At 38.4% G+C, this 16,718-nt stretch overlaps 1 protein-coding gene across 4 annotated transcripts; it reads left to right on the top strand.

The window, feature by feature from the left end:
- Positions 1-4,753: 4,753 nt before the first annotated feature.
- Positions 4,754-15,903, top strand: LOC113067626 (transcription factor AP-4-like). 4 transcript variants are annotated; one of them, XM_026239990.1, is made up of 7 exons: positions 4,754-5,117; positions 7,775-7,940; positions 9,096-9,194; positions 9,310-9,480; positions 10,367-10,525; positions 11,490-11,657; positions 13,604-15,903. In XM_026239990.1, exons 1-7 carry the CDS (start codon positions 5,029-5,031, stop codon positions 13,751-13,753), a joined length of 1,002 nt encoding a protein of 333 aa, XP_026095775.1. In that variant the 5' UTR covers positions 4,754-5,028; the 3' UTR covers positions 13,754-15,903. The 4 variants fall into 4 exon arrangements, with proteins under 4 accessions (XP_026095775.1, XP_026095774.1, XP_026095776.1 ...); XM_026239989.1 differs by having other exon boundaries at positions 4,759-5,117; positions 9,307-9,480; XM_026239991.1 differs by lacking the exon at positions 4,754-5,117 and adding an exon at positions 5,194-5,343 and having other exon boundaries at positions 9,307-9,480.
- The last annotated feature ends 815 nt before the right edge of the window (positions 15,904-16,718 follow it).

Genomic DNA, 16,718 nt, shown 5'->3' with positions numbered 1-16,718 from the left:
TCTCATGAAGAAGAAACCCGTTAATGCATGCGTGTGTGTGTGTGTGTGTCAACACAGTGTCCGTACTGTTATTATCGACTCTGGAATGACTGCTTAAGAACGACACGCTAAAAAAAACAAACAGAAACCGATCGGAGTGATCGTTGTCTTGGCATCAAGGTGCATCGCTTGCGTGCGGCGCTGATCCACAGGGGTTTTTAATGGGTGGTCGTGCGCAAAAGGCGATGGGAGGAGACGTCCCCTTTTCAGCTTCGTGTCCGGATGGTGTCTCCGTGTCGGGTTCGCGATTTCCTCAGGTCTTTTCCAGTCCTGGTGCCTTAATGTTGTCCTTGGAGACAGTGTGTGGTGAGGGGTTCTCCAGCACCCCGGACTCGAGCCTGTCCGTGTCTCCTCTCCTCTCCTCGGGCGCAGCGGGCGGAGGATCAGCCCTGACTTGACTGTGGCTCTGCCAGCTCAGCGCATGTGTGCTGCTCCGCCCTTTCCAGCGCTCAGGAGGCGGCCTGGCTCCAGTCCAAACAAGCTCCCTCCCTTGCTCCCTCCAGCGCGCTCAACATTATATTGGCATGGTAATAAAGCTTTTTATCGCCGAAGCCTTAATAAACATTACCTCCTTGGACCCTTCCCTCAGATCTATTCATTGCTCTAGCACAAAGAAAACTCTTGCTTCATTTCTTTTGAGATTATTCATAATAATATAGCTAGTATTATATACGTTTTATAATATATATTTTTATATAATATAGTATGTAATAGATTCAAGTCGATACTTGAAATATGTTTCTTTTTGGTGTATTACATCATGGATAATTATATTATAGATATATATTATATGTCATACATCATATATTTTGATCATGTAATTGAACTAAATTTAAATAAGTATTTTAATTATTTATAGTTTCTTTTTATATTAATTACACTAATTTTTAAAATAATTTAATAATTGTTTTATAATAAATAATATTATAATTTAAAAAACATTTGCCTGTTTCCAACGAAAGAATATATAGAATAAATTGTTTTAAGACATTATTTATGCACTAAGATATAATAATAATGTATATTATTTATATTATATTATATTTATTATATATATTATATTATATTATATTATATTTATATTACTGATATGCATATTAAAATTCAAATATTAAATATGCAAAACTAAATTGATATGAAAATAAAAATTCTAAATGCCAAAACATAGAATTTATGAGTGTGGATGTTAAAATGGAAATTGTCATCCTTCACTCATCCTCATGTCATTCCAACCTGTATAAAGGATATTTGGAGTCAAAAACCATTGGACTCCACTGACTTTTATCGTATACACTCTTAAAAATAAAGGTTCCAAAAGCAATGATGCCTAGAGGAACCATTTTTGATTTCCCAAAAAAAGACCTTTCAGTGAACAATCTGAATACAATAGTATTCAATAGAACAAAACAAAAAAAGGTTTCATCTTCCAGGTAAATTTGAGTTTTTGCTTGATTTTAGAAGAAAGTTTTAGTGGTGGTTAGTGAACGGACCATTAATTAAATAATTAAGCCACGAGGTGTGCTATATCATAACAAGGATTTAATTTGCCATGTTTTATATACATTTTGTTGAGCTGGTATTAAAGTTAAAGTTTGATTTGACTAATAGTCCTTCATAGTATAACACAGAATCATATTTTCTCATACCTAATCGTTTACTTTATTTTACCTTAGTTTAAATATTTGACATTTCCTTTTGTAATTGATCTCCTCTAATCATCAAATCTCAGTCAGTTTTGACTGTGGTACTGAGCTGAACAGGGTGAACACTAGATGGCAGCTGCCAAAGCAGCACATACTCAGCATGAGGACAGAAAGAAATATTAAATAAAATAGTATTAAGTATGTCTGTACATATGTGAGCTGTTCATTTCAAGTTACATATTAAGGGGGACAAATAGAAGATACTGTTTCCGTGGATTCAGACAGATGGAGAAATAGACCGAAAGCAAAACAATTATGTGACCCTGGACCACAAAACCAGTCATAAGGTCCAATTTTTAAAATTTTTTAATCGCTTTGTTAGGATATGACAATATTTGCCCTGAGATACAACTTTTTAAATATCTGGAATCTGAGGGTGCAAACAAAAATCAAATATTGGGAAAAAAAATCACCTTCTTAGCAATGCATAATCATAAATTAAGTTTTGACAGAAGGAAAATTACAGAGTAACCTGATGGAGCATGAGCTTAATATCCTGATGATTTTGGCATAAAGAAAAAGCTATAATTTTGACCCATACAATGTATAGATGGCTACTGCTAAAATAAACCTGTGCTGATTGGTTTTGTGCTCCAGGGTTACATATGAGCAAATTTCTATAATATTTGATTATTTGATGTAGGCCATGATCCTCAAATCTGGCTCGCGAGATCCACTTTTCTGCGAGGTTTAGCTCTAACCCTAATCAAACACGCATGAGTTTGCTAATCAGTGTCTTCAGGATCATTAGAAAATCACAGGTAGGTGTGTGTTTAATTAGAGTCGGAGCTAAACTCTGCAGGGAAACTGGATCTCACCAGCCAGATTGAGGATCACTGAGGTAGGCCAATAAAACCTGTAATAAAGATCTAATTTAGCAGTACTATAATCATCATTTTAAGTATGACTATAAACCTATGCATTATTAGCCGTTTAAATTTATTAAATGTTAATTTATTGCCTTTTTTTATTCAGATAAAGCTTAACCAGTTCCTAGCTGTCATTTATTCTATTAAATATATTTATTATTATTTAAATTTGACCTTATTTGTATAAGAACGTATGCCTTTCTCCTTTATAGTCTATTCATTTATTACCAACTGCTAGGGGGTCTCCTAAAATCAGTCTGCAGAATTATTTCCAAAACAATCCCAACCTTAAATAAAGTAATTGTGTAATTATTAAGGAGTGGGAATTTTCCTAGGCTGCAACTAAATAATTAATATAATATAATATACTTTATTAGGAAAATTAGGTCCAACTTTATATAAGGCGGCCCTAACTACTATGTACTTACATAAAGAAAAAGAAAAAAACAAGTACCATGTACGTATTGTGTTCATATTGTATTGCAAAACACTTTTGCTACTATTGAGATGGGATATGGGGTAAAGAGTGGGTTTTAGGTGTTAAGGGATGACCCAACAGTGTAATTATAAATGTAATTACAGAAATTAGTTACAGATGTATTTACATGCAAGTCTTTTTAAAATATAAGTACAATACAAGTAAAAACATGTATGTACAATAAGTGCATTGTATTAAATGATTCATTTGAATTTAATTACATAGAAGTTAAGGCCACCTAATATAAAGTGTGACCGAAAATTATATTAAAAATATATAATTTGTATCAATGTATAATAATACCAAATATTATTTTACTGATGTAAATCACATTTAAAAAAAGGACGTATTAATTCCTTTAAGTTCAAATGTATTTGTATAGCACTTTTAACAATGTGTGTTTCACAGCATCCTCACAGAAACATACAGAACTTGTAACAGAAGAAATATGTAAACAGTGTCGTTTCCTCCATAAGTTTGTGTTCATATACCACATGTTCGTTCACGATCTCGCCCTCGGCGTGTGTCGAGTCCTGCTTTTACACAGTCTGTGTGTGCTTGAGTCACAGTCAAACACATTTCCGGGTTCTTCATGACCGCTCCCATTTTGTCTGAGTGTGTGATTTAATTTGTGCTTCGAGCACGCGATTAGGTAACTCCTGTTCCTCCTCCTTCAACTACAACTTTCATGCACCCAAAATGGTGTGTGAGTGTCAGCCCTCTCTTCTCTTGTGTTGTAAAGCCCTGCAGCATGATCAGCTGATCGCGCATGTTTCACCCCCGAGTCAAAGAAAAAGAGCCTCTTTATATTAACCAAGCATCATAAACGACCTAGAGCGACATTATCAGTCGTTATGAATTTAATCGTGCATTGATTTTAAACGTGTTTGCATTTACATTCGCTCTAAAACCAAACGCGCCCATTAAATAATCTTATAAAAACAGATCCAGACAGAAGATAGCAATGCATTGCTTTGTGCGCCCATAGTTTTTCATGATTAATGCTTTAAAAAATATACATATAAATAAAAGCTAGCTTATACAAAATATATAACCTGTATGTTAACATATCAGTAATTCTGTAACAAAAGGAATAAATAAAAGCTAAATATTACCTGTTTGCATGAGCTGATCGTTGTAACAGATATCGATCAATATTTTTATATTAGTTTGCAACACATAGATTCACATTTTAATATGCGTGCACTGATTTCTATTTAGGTTAATGCTTTAATAAGTTAGGTAAACTTATTTAATGTAAAAAAAAAAAGAAGGATAAAAAGCTTACTAAATGTACATGCACTGACCATATCAGATCTACATCACTATTTTAAAATATGTATAATGCTTTAATTAATATTTAGGTTCATGAACCAACTTTATATTTACGTGCAATCAATATATAGAAACACTATATTTAACGCATACGATGCATTTATGTACAGAGTGTTACTGCACACGAGGCGGATATTTAAATGCAATTTAAATGCATCCATTACAAGACCCTTTCTGTCGTGCAATCAGCATGAAACTGGTTTCAGGAGAACATGGTCGCTGTTGCAATACTCCTTTGTTTACATGCAAGTCCTCCTGTTCGGCGGAAGGAGGCTTTTTGGTAATGCAGTACTGTGTGTGATTCCTACCAGCTGTTTCCCGCCTTGAAAGACATCCGATCAGCTGCAAACACACACATGCAGAAGGAGGGAGGGAAAGAGAGCGAGCGCGCGCCACACACACACTACGAGGGAACCCCATCAGCTGGAAGAGCAGAGTAACCTTACAACTCAACACTCATCTTCCGCGCTCATGCCCCATATCGGCAGGACACGCACATCTCTGCTTCTTAAATGAGAAAGAGACACGAAGAAGCTGTTTTGTTTTTAAACCGATAAAGTACAAGAAGAATCGAGGAGCCAGAGCTGGAGAGAAGCGGGGAAGCATGGAGTATTTCATGGTGCCAGCTCAGAAGGTGCCCTCCTTGCAACATTTCAGGAAAACCGAGAAAGAAGTCATAGGGGGCTTGTGCAGGTATGTGAGAGCCCCTTTAATAAACGTGCACACATATGTTTGCGTTTCTTTAATAGCGCGCCAACAGCAGCTGCGCTACTACGAGAGTAACATGCATGCATGATTTCAGTGTTATTGTGTACATGCGCCTATCTAGTGGCTTAAGAGGGACGGAACCCGCGCGAGAGTCGGTTTTCTAAAGTTAAAACATCTCGCGGGGGTCTATGGAAGCCCCCTGGCTTGTCAGGTCAGTGTTACCTATGAAATATCTCCGCGAAATCGATGCATTTTGTGTCTAACAAACACAAACCACGTGGTTGCATGCACACACACACACACCACGCTGCTGGGCTCGCGCGTGTATTTAATATAGCAAAGCGCGCTTTATTCGTCCCACCAGTGAATTTGTCGTCATATAGAGGGGTTTGTGGATTAGAAGTGCGTTTGGGTTCGAGTTCGCGTGTTTTTGGGGCTTAAGTTATTGTGGGCAGTGCGGCCATGCTTGTGGCTCGTGCATTTGGCGTCGTCTGTTTCTCGTTGCTATTAAGTGTTAAAAGTCTCCAGACTGCCATTGCATGCGAGAGTTCCCCACATACGAGGCTGAATTGGGCATTAAGAGCGAGGAATGTCGCCGTGCGTGCGGCGGGAGAGAGATCAGATGATATTTGGACTGCGTCGCTGCTGCCGCATGGACGGAGGAAGCGCATTGTTGTAATGGCGGACCGTATCATCCGCGAACACGATGTTTTTTATTTAGGCCAGGTAGAATGTTGATTATCTCGCGCGACGTTACAGTGTCGGCCCATTGTGAGTGGAATATGGGGTATTTAGAGGTTAGTAAATTTAATAACTGGTGTTATTTTAATAAGGGGGTGTGTATGCTGTTGAAGTAAGGCCCCGTCAATGCGTCTGCGATCCATTCTCAGAAGGGGGCGGGGCCAGTGAGCCGATTAGTGCAGGGCGTTCTGGGAATTGTAGTTTATCTCCCAAAGTACATCGCATACAAATGATGCGTATGCTCTTCGGTATGTTTGTGCTTCTGTTATTCACTGGACACTTTGCAGATTTTCATGGGTTATTAATAATAATATATATGTATATATATGTATAGTATACACATTAACTTCACATTAACATTATATACTAGTATACACATTCGCAGTTGAAGCTATCCAAAGGACACAGAATAGCATGGTTTAGCCATTGTATAAAATACAAAAGTAGTATGGTACTTTTTTTGTTGGTTAAATGTTGCCAAACTTATACAGTATACATATGAATAATATTTTATATTTTTCTTTTTGGTTAAAACCATGCTCAATTTGTCTGTGTTATGAAAATGTAGAAAGCAAAGGCAGTTGTTCATTCTCTAATAGTTCTAACATATTTAAACTGAGGGATGCATATTGTTATTATAATTTTTAATAGCAGTTAATTTATTTCATATTGTGTTTTGAGTAAAAACACCCAGACATATGAGCAGTGTTCAGTAATATTTTATCAATCTTGTCATAAATCATGACAAGCTTGTACCCTGGCTTTTAATCAACTTTAATCAAATTTGTTGTTATTATTATTATTATTAAAAAATATATAAGTATTATTAAAACATTAGTTGTAAATTATTATTAATTAATGTTAAGTATAATGAAGTCATTACTGTTTCTATTATTATTTTTATTTATAAAATATTATTTTAAATTATGAAATTATTAATTTAAATGCCATTATAGTTTGATTTCTATTCAATATAAAACTTGTATTTCTATTTACTGTTATAAATGTTTTATTTTAAATGGCAGCTTTAATTACACACATGCAAGTCTCTCACCCCAAACTGAGATTTAAACTCCCTTTTGACCAGTTTATTTTCATGCATAAAAGAAGTTGGGTCACATTCAGTGCATATGGCTGGAAACGGCTGATCTGACCGTATCTCTCGTTCCACAGTTGGCTCTAGTTGTGATTTTGGCACTGGATCTGTTTGCTGGGTTTCGAGCCGCTTGGACGTAAGGAAGCGAGCAGGGAAACCTCTCTCTCTCCTCTCACAATTGTTCCCCGTGTTTGTCCTCCTGCAGCTGAGGCTCTGCTGATAAGAGAGGCTTTCCAGAGATACCCCGTGAGATGCCCAGACAGGGAGGAAGTTCAATTAGGGTTTGATTTCCTCGGCCAAAGCATGCATGTGATCGTGCGAGGCAGAGATTTCCAGGGGCTCGAGTTTTGAGACAATGGGCTTCAATGAGCACTCAGGAAAATCAATGTTTTCTACTTCGCACTCCGATGTTTCTCTCTTTCAAGGTTGCATCCTGTTTTGGTGATGTAAGCAAGATTAACAAAAAGAATTCATTTAACACTTTCTTTGAATCTCAGTGTTTACATTTCAGACACATTGTCCGAAAACAAAACATCTCAAGTTTCCTTCATAAAAAAGTACATTAAAATAGGGGAAATGATCATGGTATGGAAGTACCAAGGGATTCTTTTGAAGTACATTACAGTTTTATTTAAGTAACATATAGTGATCAAATGACATAGATTTTAATCATATACCATTTTAACATGTTTTTGCAATTTCTTTAAGTTCATGATAATACATGCTCCGTTATGTCCCATGAGGTTAAATGTAATAATTATACTTTTAAAGTATACAAAAGTGTTGTAATGTCCCCTCTTCACAGCTTAGCAAACATTCCCCTCACGCCAGAGACGGCGCGGGACCAGGAGCGGCGTATTCGGCGGGAAATCGCCAACAGTAACGAGCGCCGGCGCATGCAGAGCATCAACGCTGGCTTCCAGTCTCTGAAAACACTCATCCCGCATAGTGACGGAGAAAAGCTAAGCAAGGTGAGTCCGAGAGCTCTTGTGAACACACTGGGAAGAGTGAAAATCAAGTAGTGGAAAAATGAACCTCAGGTTGTTCCAAACCCAAATTCGTTTTAAGCTCTAAACAAAGATGGAGAAGCGTCTTAGAAGTACAGTACAGAACAGAAGTCGTCAACATGGCATATAAAGCTACAGTGCAAGTCTTCTCAGATAATATAGTATTTGTGTGGGTGAATTACTGTTGGTTATTCTCTCATAATCTACTCCTCCGGTGAACTGGGACTGAATCCTTTACTCACGGAGTTGAATCTGATCCGTCTGATGTGTGAATGAATCATTCAGAAAGCTTTGACAACTTGTATCGTATGTCAAGATTTCAGTAAATATATGGTCCTTATTACAGTCTTTGGTCACTTTATGATAGCTTTTTGTGAGAAACGGTCTGGATTATAATAAGTGGTTATTCATTGATAACCTTTCCATCTGTTTTGTTGCATTGGAAGCATCTAAACGGGTTTGTGAGGGTGTGCAAGTAACAACAATGGTCTTTTTCAAGGTGAATAATTCCTTTAATACAGGTTTTATGTAAGTGTAAATGCTCCCAAAAAATGTTAATTATTAAGTTTAAAGTCTGCTTGATTCTTATTTTTAGTTTTTTTTATCTCACAAATGCTAAAATACATCAGTTATACTTGCAATTGTCTATTTCCCCCTTTTATTACTTTATATGTTCTTGTATGTTTGAAGTTGTATTTACTTTATTTCTTAACAATAATCTATTAATTAATTAATTAATTAACATACTTGTTTTTAACGTAGCCTGCTTATGTAATATAGTAAAAGCGCACAAAAGGAGTGTTTATATAACCGTGATGTATCGTGATATCGAATCGAATCGTTGACATGATAATCGTACTCGAATTGAATCTGCTGAATATTGTTGTGGTCGCTCAATAGTTTCTCAGGTTTCTATGAACAAAAATCTTTAGAAACAGGAATCTTCAGTAAACTTAAATGTCTTTACTGTCACTTTTGACCGATCTTACTGATCTCAAACTTGCGAATGGTCGTGTACTTCTAGCATCCATCGCTGAAGACGTTTGGCATCACTATGAAACTGTGCTCCATCGTGCCAGTACATTCAGATGGATGTAATGCGATCTCTTTCTCTCTCAGGCTGCCATCTTACAGCAGACGGCCGAATACATCTTTTCTCTGGAGCAGGAAAAGACGAGGCTGCTGCAACAAAACACCCAACTCAAACGCTACATACAGGTGAAGCCCTTCATAGAAATATAATATCTGAGTTACCGATATAACATATGAAACCGTTATGAGGAGATTCCTGTCGTCTCAAAAACGAGAACATTCCTCTTCCTCCCATCAGAAGGAGTTCAGCGGCTCGTCCCCGAAGAGGAGGCGCGCAGAGGAGAAGGATGAAGGGATTGGATCTCCAGACATCCTGGAGGAGGAGAAGGTGGAGGACCTTCGGCGAGAGATGATCGAACTCCGACAGCAGCTGGATAAAGAGCGCTCCGTTCGCATGATGCTGGAAGAACAGGTATACTAGTGTCCGCTAGAATCAGTATTTTATCGACCGATATCATTTTAGTTCTTAAGTGTGTAGATGCAAACAATTAGCCTATGTTTTGTGGATAATTATTGATATTTAAATATTTTGAAGAGATGTATAAACTGATGTATGTGTGTGTGTATATATAGAGAGAACACTATAGGACAATTGCAGATAACTGATAATATCTAATACTTTTTTATGTACATATATGTGTGTGTGTGTATATATATATATATATATATATATATATATATATATATATATATATATATATATATATATATTATAATATGATGCAATCTTACAGGCTAAAATTTTAATATTAGTGTATTTGTAAAGGATATGCTGCAGAAAATTGTAGGCATTTCTTAAGTCCTAAATTAATTGATTGTAAACTCCTTTTTAGCTTAGTTTTCACCTAATTACACAGTTTTCAGTGATAATTATTATAATTTTTGTCGTTATTTGACAAATTTAGCAAATCTTTAGTTGAACTCTTGTTTGAGCTGTCGCTCGCAGTTTTGCTTTCATCGTATTCATCCTGGCCTAGTGCTGAGGAGTCGTCATCTGTGGAATCTGTTATCAAACTTTTCTGTTGCTGCATCCGTTTGCTTGCTAAAATTAGCTCGCTTTAGTCTTTGCATATTTAATGAGAAATCACAGAAGGTGCACAGCTCCCCTGAGAGCTTGAATCGTTTCTGAACATCGCACTTGAAGTGCAAATTACACCCCAATCTCTGCTGCTATCCATGAAATGCGCTAGAGAAACTACCTCAGGCAACAACAACAACAAAAAAAAGTCAGCATGTTAAGAGGAAACCCTCTCTTCTGGATGTGTATTGAGCTGTGTTTCTTTGTGTGTTTCTGTTAGATCCGCTCGTTGGATGCCCACTTGTACCCAGAGCAGCTAAAGGTGATCGCTCAGCAGGTCCAGGAGCAGCACGTGCAGACGCAAACCCTGCTTCGTCTTCAACAGCAGCAACAAGATCAGATGGAAAAAGAGACCAACACACCTGCTCGCAGCCCGCTGGTCAGATAGACGTTTTGATATACTCACAATGAAAGATATACTATTCGTGATTGAGATATTGATCATAAAAGGGGGTGGTTTTATCCAATGTTTTGACCCACTAGAGGGCATTAGAAGAGTTAAGACATCCAACTTCTGTAATGTCACAGATTTCTGAGTGACATAATTTTCAGATAATAGTGTAGGGTGGGACTTCATTTAGCCTATGAATATTTGAGTGTGTAATAGCTGGTTTAGAAGCAGAGAACATTATTCAGTTATGACATTTTGATAAAGGACTACAAACAGTGCTATTATAAACATTTGGGATCAGTGTGATTTTTTTTTTTTTTTTTTTTTTTTTTTTTTAAGGGACAGTCCATTTATAATTTTTTCTAAAGATTTCAATTACAAATAAAAGCTGTTTTCTTTTTTTACTTTCCATTCATTTAAGAATCGTGGAAAAAAATGCATTGCAGTTTCGTGAATAATTTGGAGCAGAAAAACAGTTTTTAATATTTATGATAATTATTAAAGGTTTGGTGAGCAGCAATCAGCATCAGAATGATTTCTAGAAGAATAACGTAACACTAAAGTCTGGAGTAATGATGCTGAAAATTTAGCTTTACAGCTCAGAAATTTCATTTTAAAGTATATTCTAAAGTATATTCATAAACGGTAGTTCTTTTAAATTGCAATACTATTTTATAAAATATATATTTTTTAAGTTAATTAAATGCAGCATTGGTGAGCATAAGAGACTTCTTTCAAAAACACAAAAATCTTACAGACCCCAAACGTTTGACCAGTAGTGATACATTTTTTTTTCTTTTGAATAATGTGTACTTATGAATCAAGCACAATACGACCATATACATTAAGTATATACTGTACATAAATTGTCAGTTCTGATTTCTTGTTCACTTTGTTCATAGAAAAGGTCTCCGTAATTTATGGTAACCCTCTGTCCTGCTGTGTTCCTCAGGTGTTTTCTCCTGCCACGCCGCCTGCGCCCACTCATCACGCCACAGTAATTGTTCCCGCCCCTGCGCCGCCGCCCCCTCCCCATCATGTGACTGTGGTGACCATGGGCCCCACCTCCGTGATCAACACAGCATCCACATCACGACAGAACTTGGACACCATTGTGCAGGTAAAACACGTCCCTGCCCACGTCCCGTCCCAGCTCAAGGAGAAAGTCTTGCAAGAGAGAAAGTCCTTAATGGAATGAGATTTAACTACTAGATGATGTGTGTGTGTGTGTGTGTGTGTGTTAAAGGGGTAGTTCACAAAAAAAAAAAACATGATTTACTCACCCTCAGGCCATTCTAGGTGTATGTGATTTTCTAGTTTTAGACTAATACAGAGGTAAAAAAAACATGTCCTAGCTCCTCCAAGCTTTATATTGGCAGTGAATGGCTGTTTATAGTCAATAGTCCAATAAAGTGCATCCATCATAAAAAGTACTCCACTCCACATGGCTCCGTGTTGTTAATAAAGGCCTCCTGAAGTCGCACAGTTTATGAGATTAAGCATATACCATGTATCTTGTTTCAAATGTTTATTTTGTCATCATTTGCTATATCCAGCAAAGTAAACCAAAATATTAAAGGGTGATTTGCAAAAATCTGTATGAATTTATACATCGTTCTAAAAGAGGACACCTAGAAACTCCAAAGGGACACCAAAGGAGTCCATATAAGCACGTATGAAAGAGAAAAAAGAATAGTATGTGTACAGGGCAACAGCAAAGAGCTTTTCTTTTTTTTTACATTTTAGAGAAGTCAAGTTGCGAAAACCGGACTGCGTAGAGATGTTATGGTTACAGTCTATTACTCTAGATAGATCCATTCATTATCGTGAATGTGTGTGGAAACAACGTGAATGAACGGAAATTTCTCTGCTGTGCTTAAATAAAATGTTATCTTTCTTGACACACTGATCACACTAATACATGCATTATTATAACAGACTCACGCGTGCTTACTGGACGACTCCGGTTACTCCATCGTAATCGTCTTTACGTTGATTGCAGTCTTCATCCGTCAGAAATTTCCTTGAGAAACTGTAGTTTGCTTCTCATCTGGCCATACAGAGGTGGGATGTTGACAATCCATTCAGTCTATACTTCACACAGCGCAACGTGTGAGGGCTCGCGCTCTTCAGAGACAATCACTATGACCGAGCTCTGCAATCTTTGATGTAATCAGCCTGGTTTCCTTTATATTAACGCTGTTTTGGACAGATTGAACGCATTAGCTTCCTGGATCATTGGCATTAAATGATCTGATGGCAAGCAGAAAAATAACAATTGGGTTAAATAGAATATAAATTGTTCATCAGTAATTTTGCGTTAACTGCGTTAAATTACATTTGGATTTGTAAAGGAAAAATATCAGTAGAATTCGATATAAGTGAATAGGAGACTGTTTTCCTTTGCTGTAAACAAAACTTGGTTCTCACGAGACTAGCATATTCTCACCAGAGTTTCTGCTTTGTTTATATCCACTAAAACACCACTCTCTTGAGAACAGTCGTACAACAGTTAGTGGAAGCTAGAGATTATAGTACTTTTTATGATGTATGGGCGCACTTTATAGGACTTCTATTGGACTATTGAATCTCGACAGCCATTCACATACTTTTAAAACTCAGATTGTATTCATCTGAAAGAAGAAAGTCATATAGACCTTGGATGATTTGAGGGTAAATCATGTGGTATTTTTTAAAGTTTTTGTGTGGACACTAGGGATCTGCACATGAAGTCGTAGATTAAACCGTGAAAATATCTTGAGCTAATGTTAACCAAAGACCTTATTTAAGGCATTTAACCAAAAACCCATTCATCATAAACCATTGACATCCGAATGATGAAACTAGAACTGATAAAATGCTCATTTTTGGGTTTTGGAGCACAAAAATGCCATCCTTGCAGAACTCCGTTACAACCCATGTAGCTCCACACCGCAACTTGTCTGTTGTTGGACTAGATCCATTGTAGCGATTGAACCAAATGTAAAACCAGTTGTTTTGAATAATAAAGCGAATAATCGGGATGTTTAACAAGTCAACTGATAGTCTCTTCCTGTTGTCCCGTAGGCCATCCAGCACATCGAAGGCACGCAGGACAGGATGGTTGTACCCGAAGAGGAAAAGCGCCGGGCGGTCATCGTCACCTCGGGCCGTGTCCTCACAGACACCGGTGACTCCGACACCGCCTCTGACAACGAAGGATCTGAGGACTGTTAACTGCCCCGGACACCCCCACCACCAATTCGCACCACCACATGTAACGGGGGGCGCAGAAAATGGGGGGAGGGGGTCTGTGGCCAAAGGCCTCCCGCAGAAATACTCTTTCTTTCTCTCTCCTCTCTTCCTGTCACTGTCTTCTTCATACTTGCATACGGGACTCACAGACTCAATGACTTGAAGGTTTCTGGGGGTTGGGGTGGGAGGGGAAACAAAACAAAAACAAGAAAAAAAATTAGATGTTACAGGAAATGTGCCGGTAACCCAACGAGCACGCTTATGTATACTCACACAGTACACTATAACCCCATAGCACTCTGGTAACATGTTGATACATTCATATTATACAGCTCTTACTCATACTCCGTCGAACTGTCTTCTGTTTTCACAACGCACGCTCCCAGGTAAGCGATTTTGTGAGGGAATCACAAAATCTCCGTCAGAATCTGCCACAGGTCTTCCAAGCCTCTGCTTCATTATTTCCTTTTCTACATCCTGCCCATAAGAGGGCAGTAGAGTGTTCTGATTGGAGGGAACCCATTACGGCGTCTCAAAATGAACACTTTGCCCCACCACCCTCTGGTTGCATCATATTACTCTATCCATTCTGGGGAGGCTTGAAGCATCACTGTGAGCCAATGAGACTTCAGAAACCTGTTCCACACCATGGCTTCCGAAACTTTAGAGGAAATGTTACCTTTTATTTTGTTTTTTCTTTTTGTTTCGGTGCAGACGCGCTCCTAGATTTCCATTTGCTGGTAGGCACCTTTGATTGTCGTCTTGTCAATGGAGGGACAAAGACCGGCACTGCTTAGAGGGGCTCCGAGCACTTTGTAAATAACGCAAAGTTATTACACAAAGAGGGGGGGGACTTTGTGCACTTAATGTCGCTCACCTTTACTGGGCTGGGTTCCCAGTATGCTTGTTGGTGTAGGGTGAAGCACTCCCTCCGTCGCATCAAACGCCCCCCCGGTCCAGTCCTCACAGATCTGATTTTGAAATTCTGGCCGAGTTTTTGTCCTTTATGTGTCAAATGGAATAAGCTAACCGTCAGGTACTTGTACCTGTGAGTAAATTTATGTGTTGCTATTAGCACACTCGCTAATGTAAATGTAAAGGTCTTGTTTTTTTTTGAGAAAGTGTTAAAATAGCACTATCAGGGTTGTCGTGGCCCGATTTCAGCCTATGCAGCTCTTCTGGTTCTCGTCCCCCTTTGAGAGCAATTTTGTGACCCCTTTGGTCTTCTCCCGGAAGTATTGTCCTGTCCATCTTCATGTCTGATGCTCCGTAACAATGTTTACGGCGACACCGAAGAGTTACTAGCCCATAATCATGTAGTCAAGCGCTCTAGCTCTATGCACTCGCTGGTTCACTCTGTTCGCTTGAATGTTTCAATTTCCTGTATCTTTCGGCGTACGACGAGGATGTTCGTACATGCCACAGATAATCATGTGCAAAGTGGTGCTATTCCTGCGTGAGCTGTCCAGATAAGCCAAGGATGTCCAATCTGTCTCCCAGAGGGCCACTGTCCGCTAGAGTTTTGCTTCAACTCCGATTATACAGGGTTACTACAGGTATGAGATGGGACACGTTGGGGCTAAACAGGACGTTGGTTTTGGGACCAGGCTTGGACACTCCTGGGATAAGCCATGTGATATTGTGAGCTCTTCATACCCCTGGTGGGATTGAGAGACTTTACAGAAAACAATGGCCAGTGGCTTGCCTTAAAACAGCTTCGGTGTGCTTGTGAGGCACAGAGGCCTGCCTTAAACTAGCCCTGAAGGTGGCGCTACAGAGCAAGGCCGGAGGACGCGGTTACGACATGGTACCCCATGTTCATCTCTTCTCAAAGTTCACATTTCCAGACATTCCAGAATGGTGTACTATTGTGTTTTGTGTTGAGTTGTCGACGCTAAAGTCGGCAAGATTTGGCCATAGATGAAGGTGAGAGTTGTTTTGTTTTTTTGACAGGAAATTCAAAGTGTGCATGTCCCCCTTCCCTTACGAAATATTACAGGGAATCTTTTTGCTGCTGGACAGATTCTGTTTTTTTTTTTCTTCTTCTGGATTTATCAGGTGCATTCAGCACGCTGGACCTTGTCATTCATATTGCAGCAAAGACTGCAGGGAAACAGGGCTTCCAGAAGAATGGGCTGGTCTAATCTTGGCATTTTTTTTTTCCTCTTCTCGTTTGTACTCTTATGGGTCGTAGAGACTAGTGTCCTGGTTGTGCTGTCTTCTCATGTTTAAGTTTGTAAGTTTGTTATAACGGTTTTGTCTTCGCGAAAAAATCTCTTTTCCTCCCCGCGTTTGAACATTTCCTCTACCGAAGCCACAGGGTGTCTATTTTTTGTGTATTTTCTACTCACAGAAATCACTGTAAGAAATCTTGAGGACATATCAGAGGTTGGGTGTGTCGAGGGGAACGGGGGCGATATTATAAACCTGAAGCACTTACTGTAGTATAACGAGGAGCGACTCTTGTTTTCAAAGAGATGTTGTCCTCGACCGAAGCTCTTCTCGCTGTGATTTTTGAACCACACGGCTGTGTTTAACCCTCAACGTTTGTCCTGGCACACCACATGTCCTCTGGCCGTCTCCGTAGTCTCCAGACTTGTCCTGTCTCTCACCCTCTCCCTCTTTTATTGTCTGTCATCTCTTTTAATATTTTTTGTTTCTATTTTTGTTGTTTTCCCTTTATGTGGGACAGTCAGTACATTTGGTTGAGAAGCTATTGTATTTTGTTTTTTTAACTGGGGAAAAGAGGCGTGTGCCTTTGTAAAAACAGAATAATAAAGTTTGTACTTTGTTTTTTACAACTTCGTGTATCGTGTAAATGTTTGTGTCTTCAGTATGCATTGCACTGTATGCTTTGCCTGCATTACACTCAAATTAGCAATTGACATTATAAAAAGCTTGCTAGGTTACATGTCAAGTAACAAATCAGTTAAACATTAACATTCAA

This window comes from Carassius auratus, linkage group LG28B (genome assembly GCF_003368295.1).
Source record: "Carassius auratus strain Wakin linkage group LG28B, ASM336829v1, whole genome shotgun sequence".
NCBI lineage: Eukaryota > Metazoa > Chordata > Actinopteri > Cypriniformes > Cyprinidae > Carassius > Carassius auratus.
The sequence above is the reverse complement of the archived record's forward strand: the minus strand, read 5'-3'. Positions and strand labels throughout refer to the sequence as shown.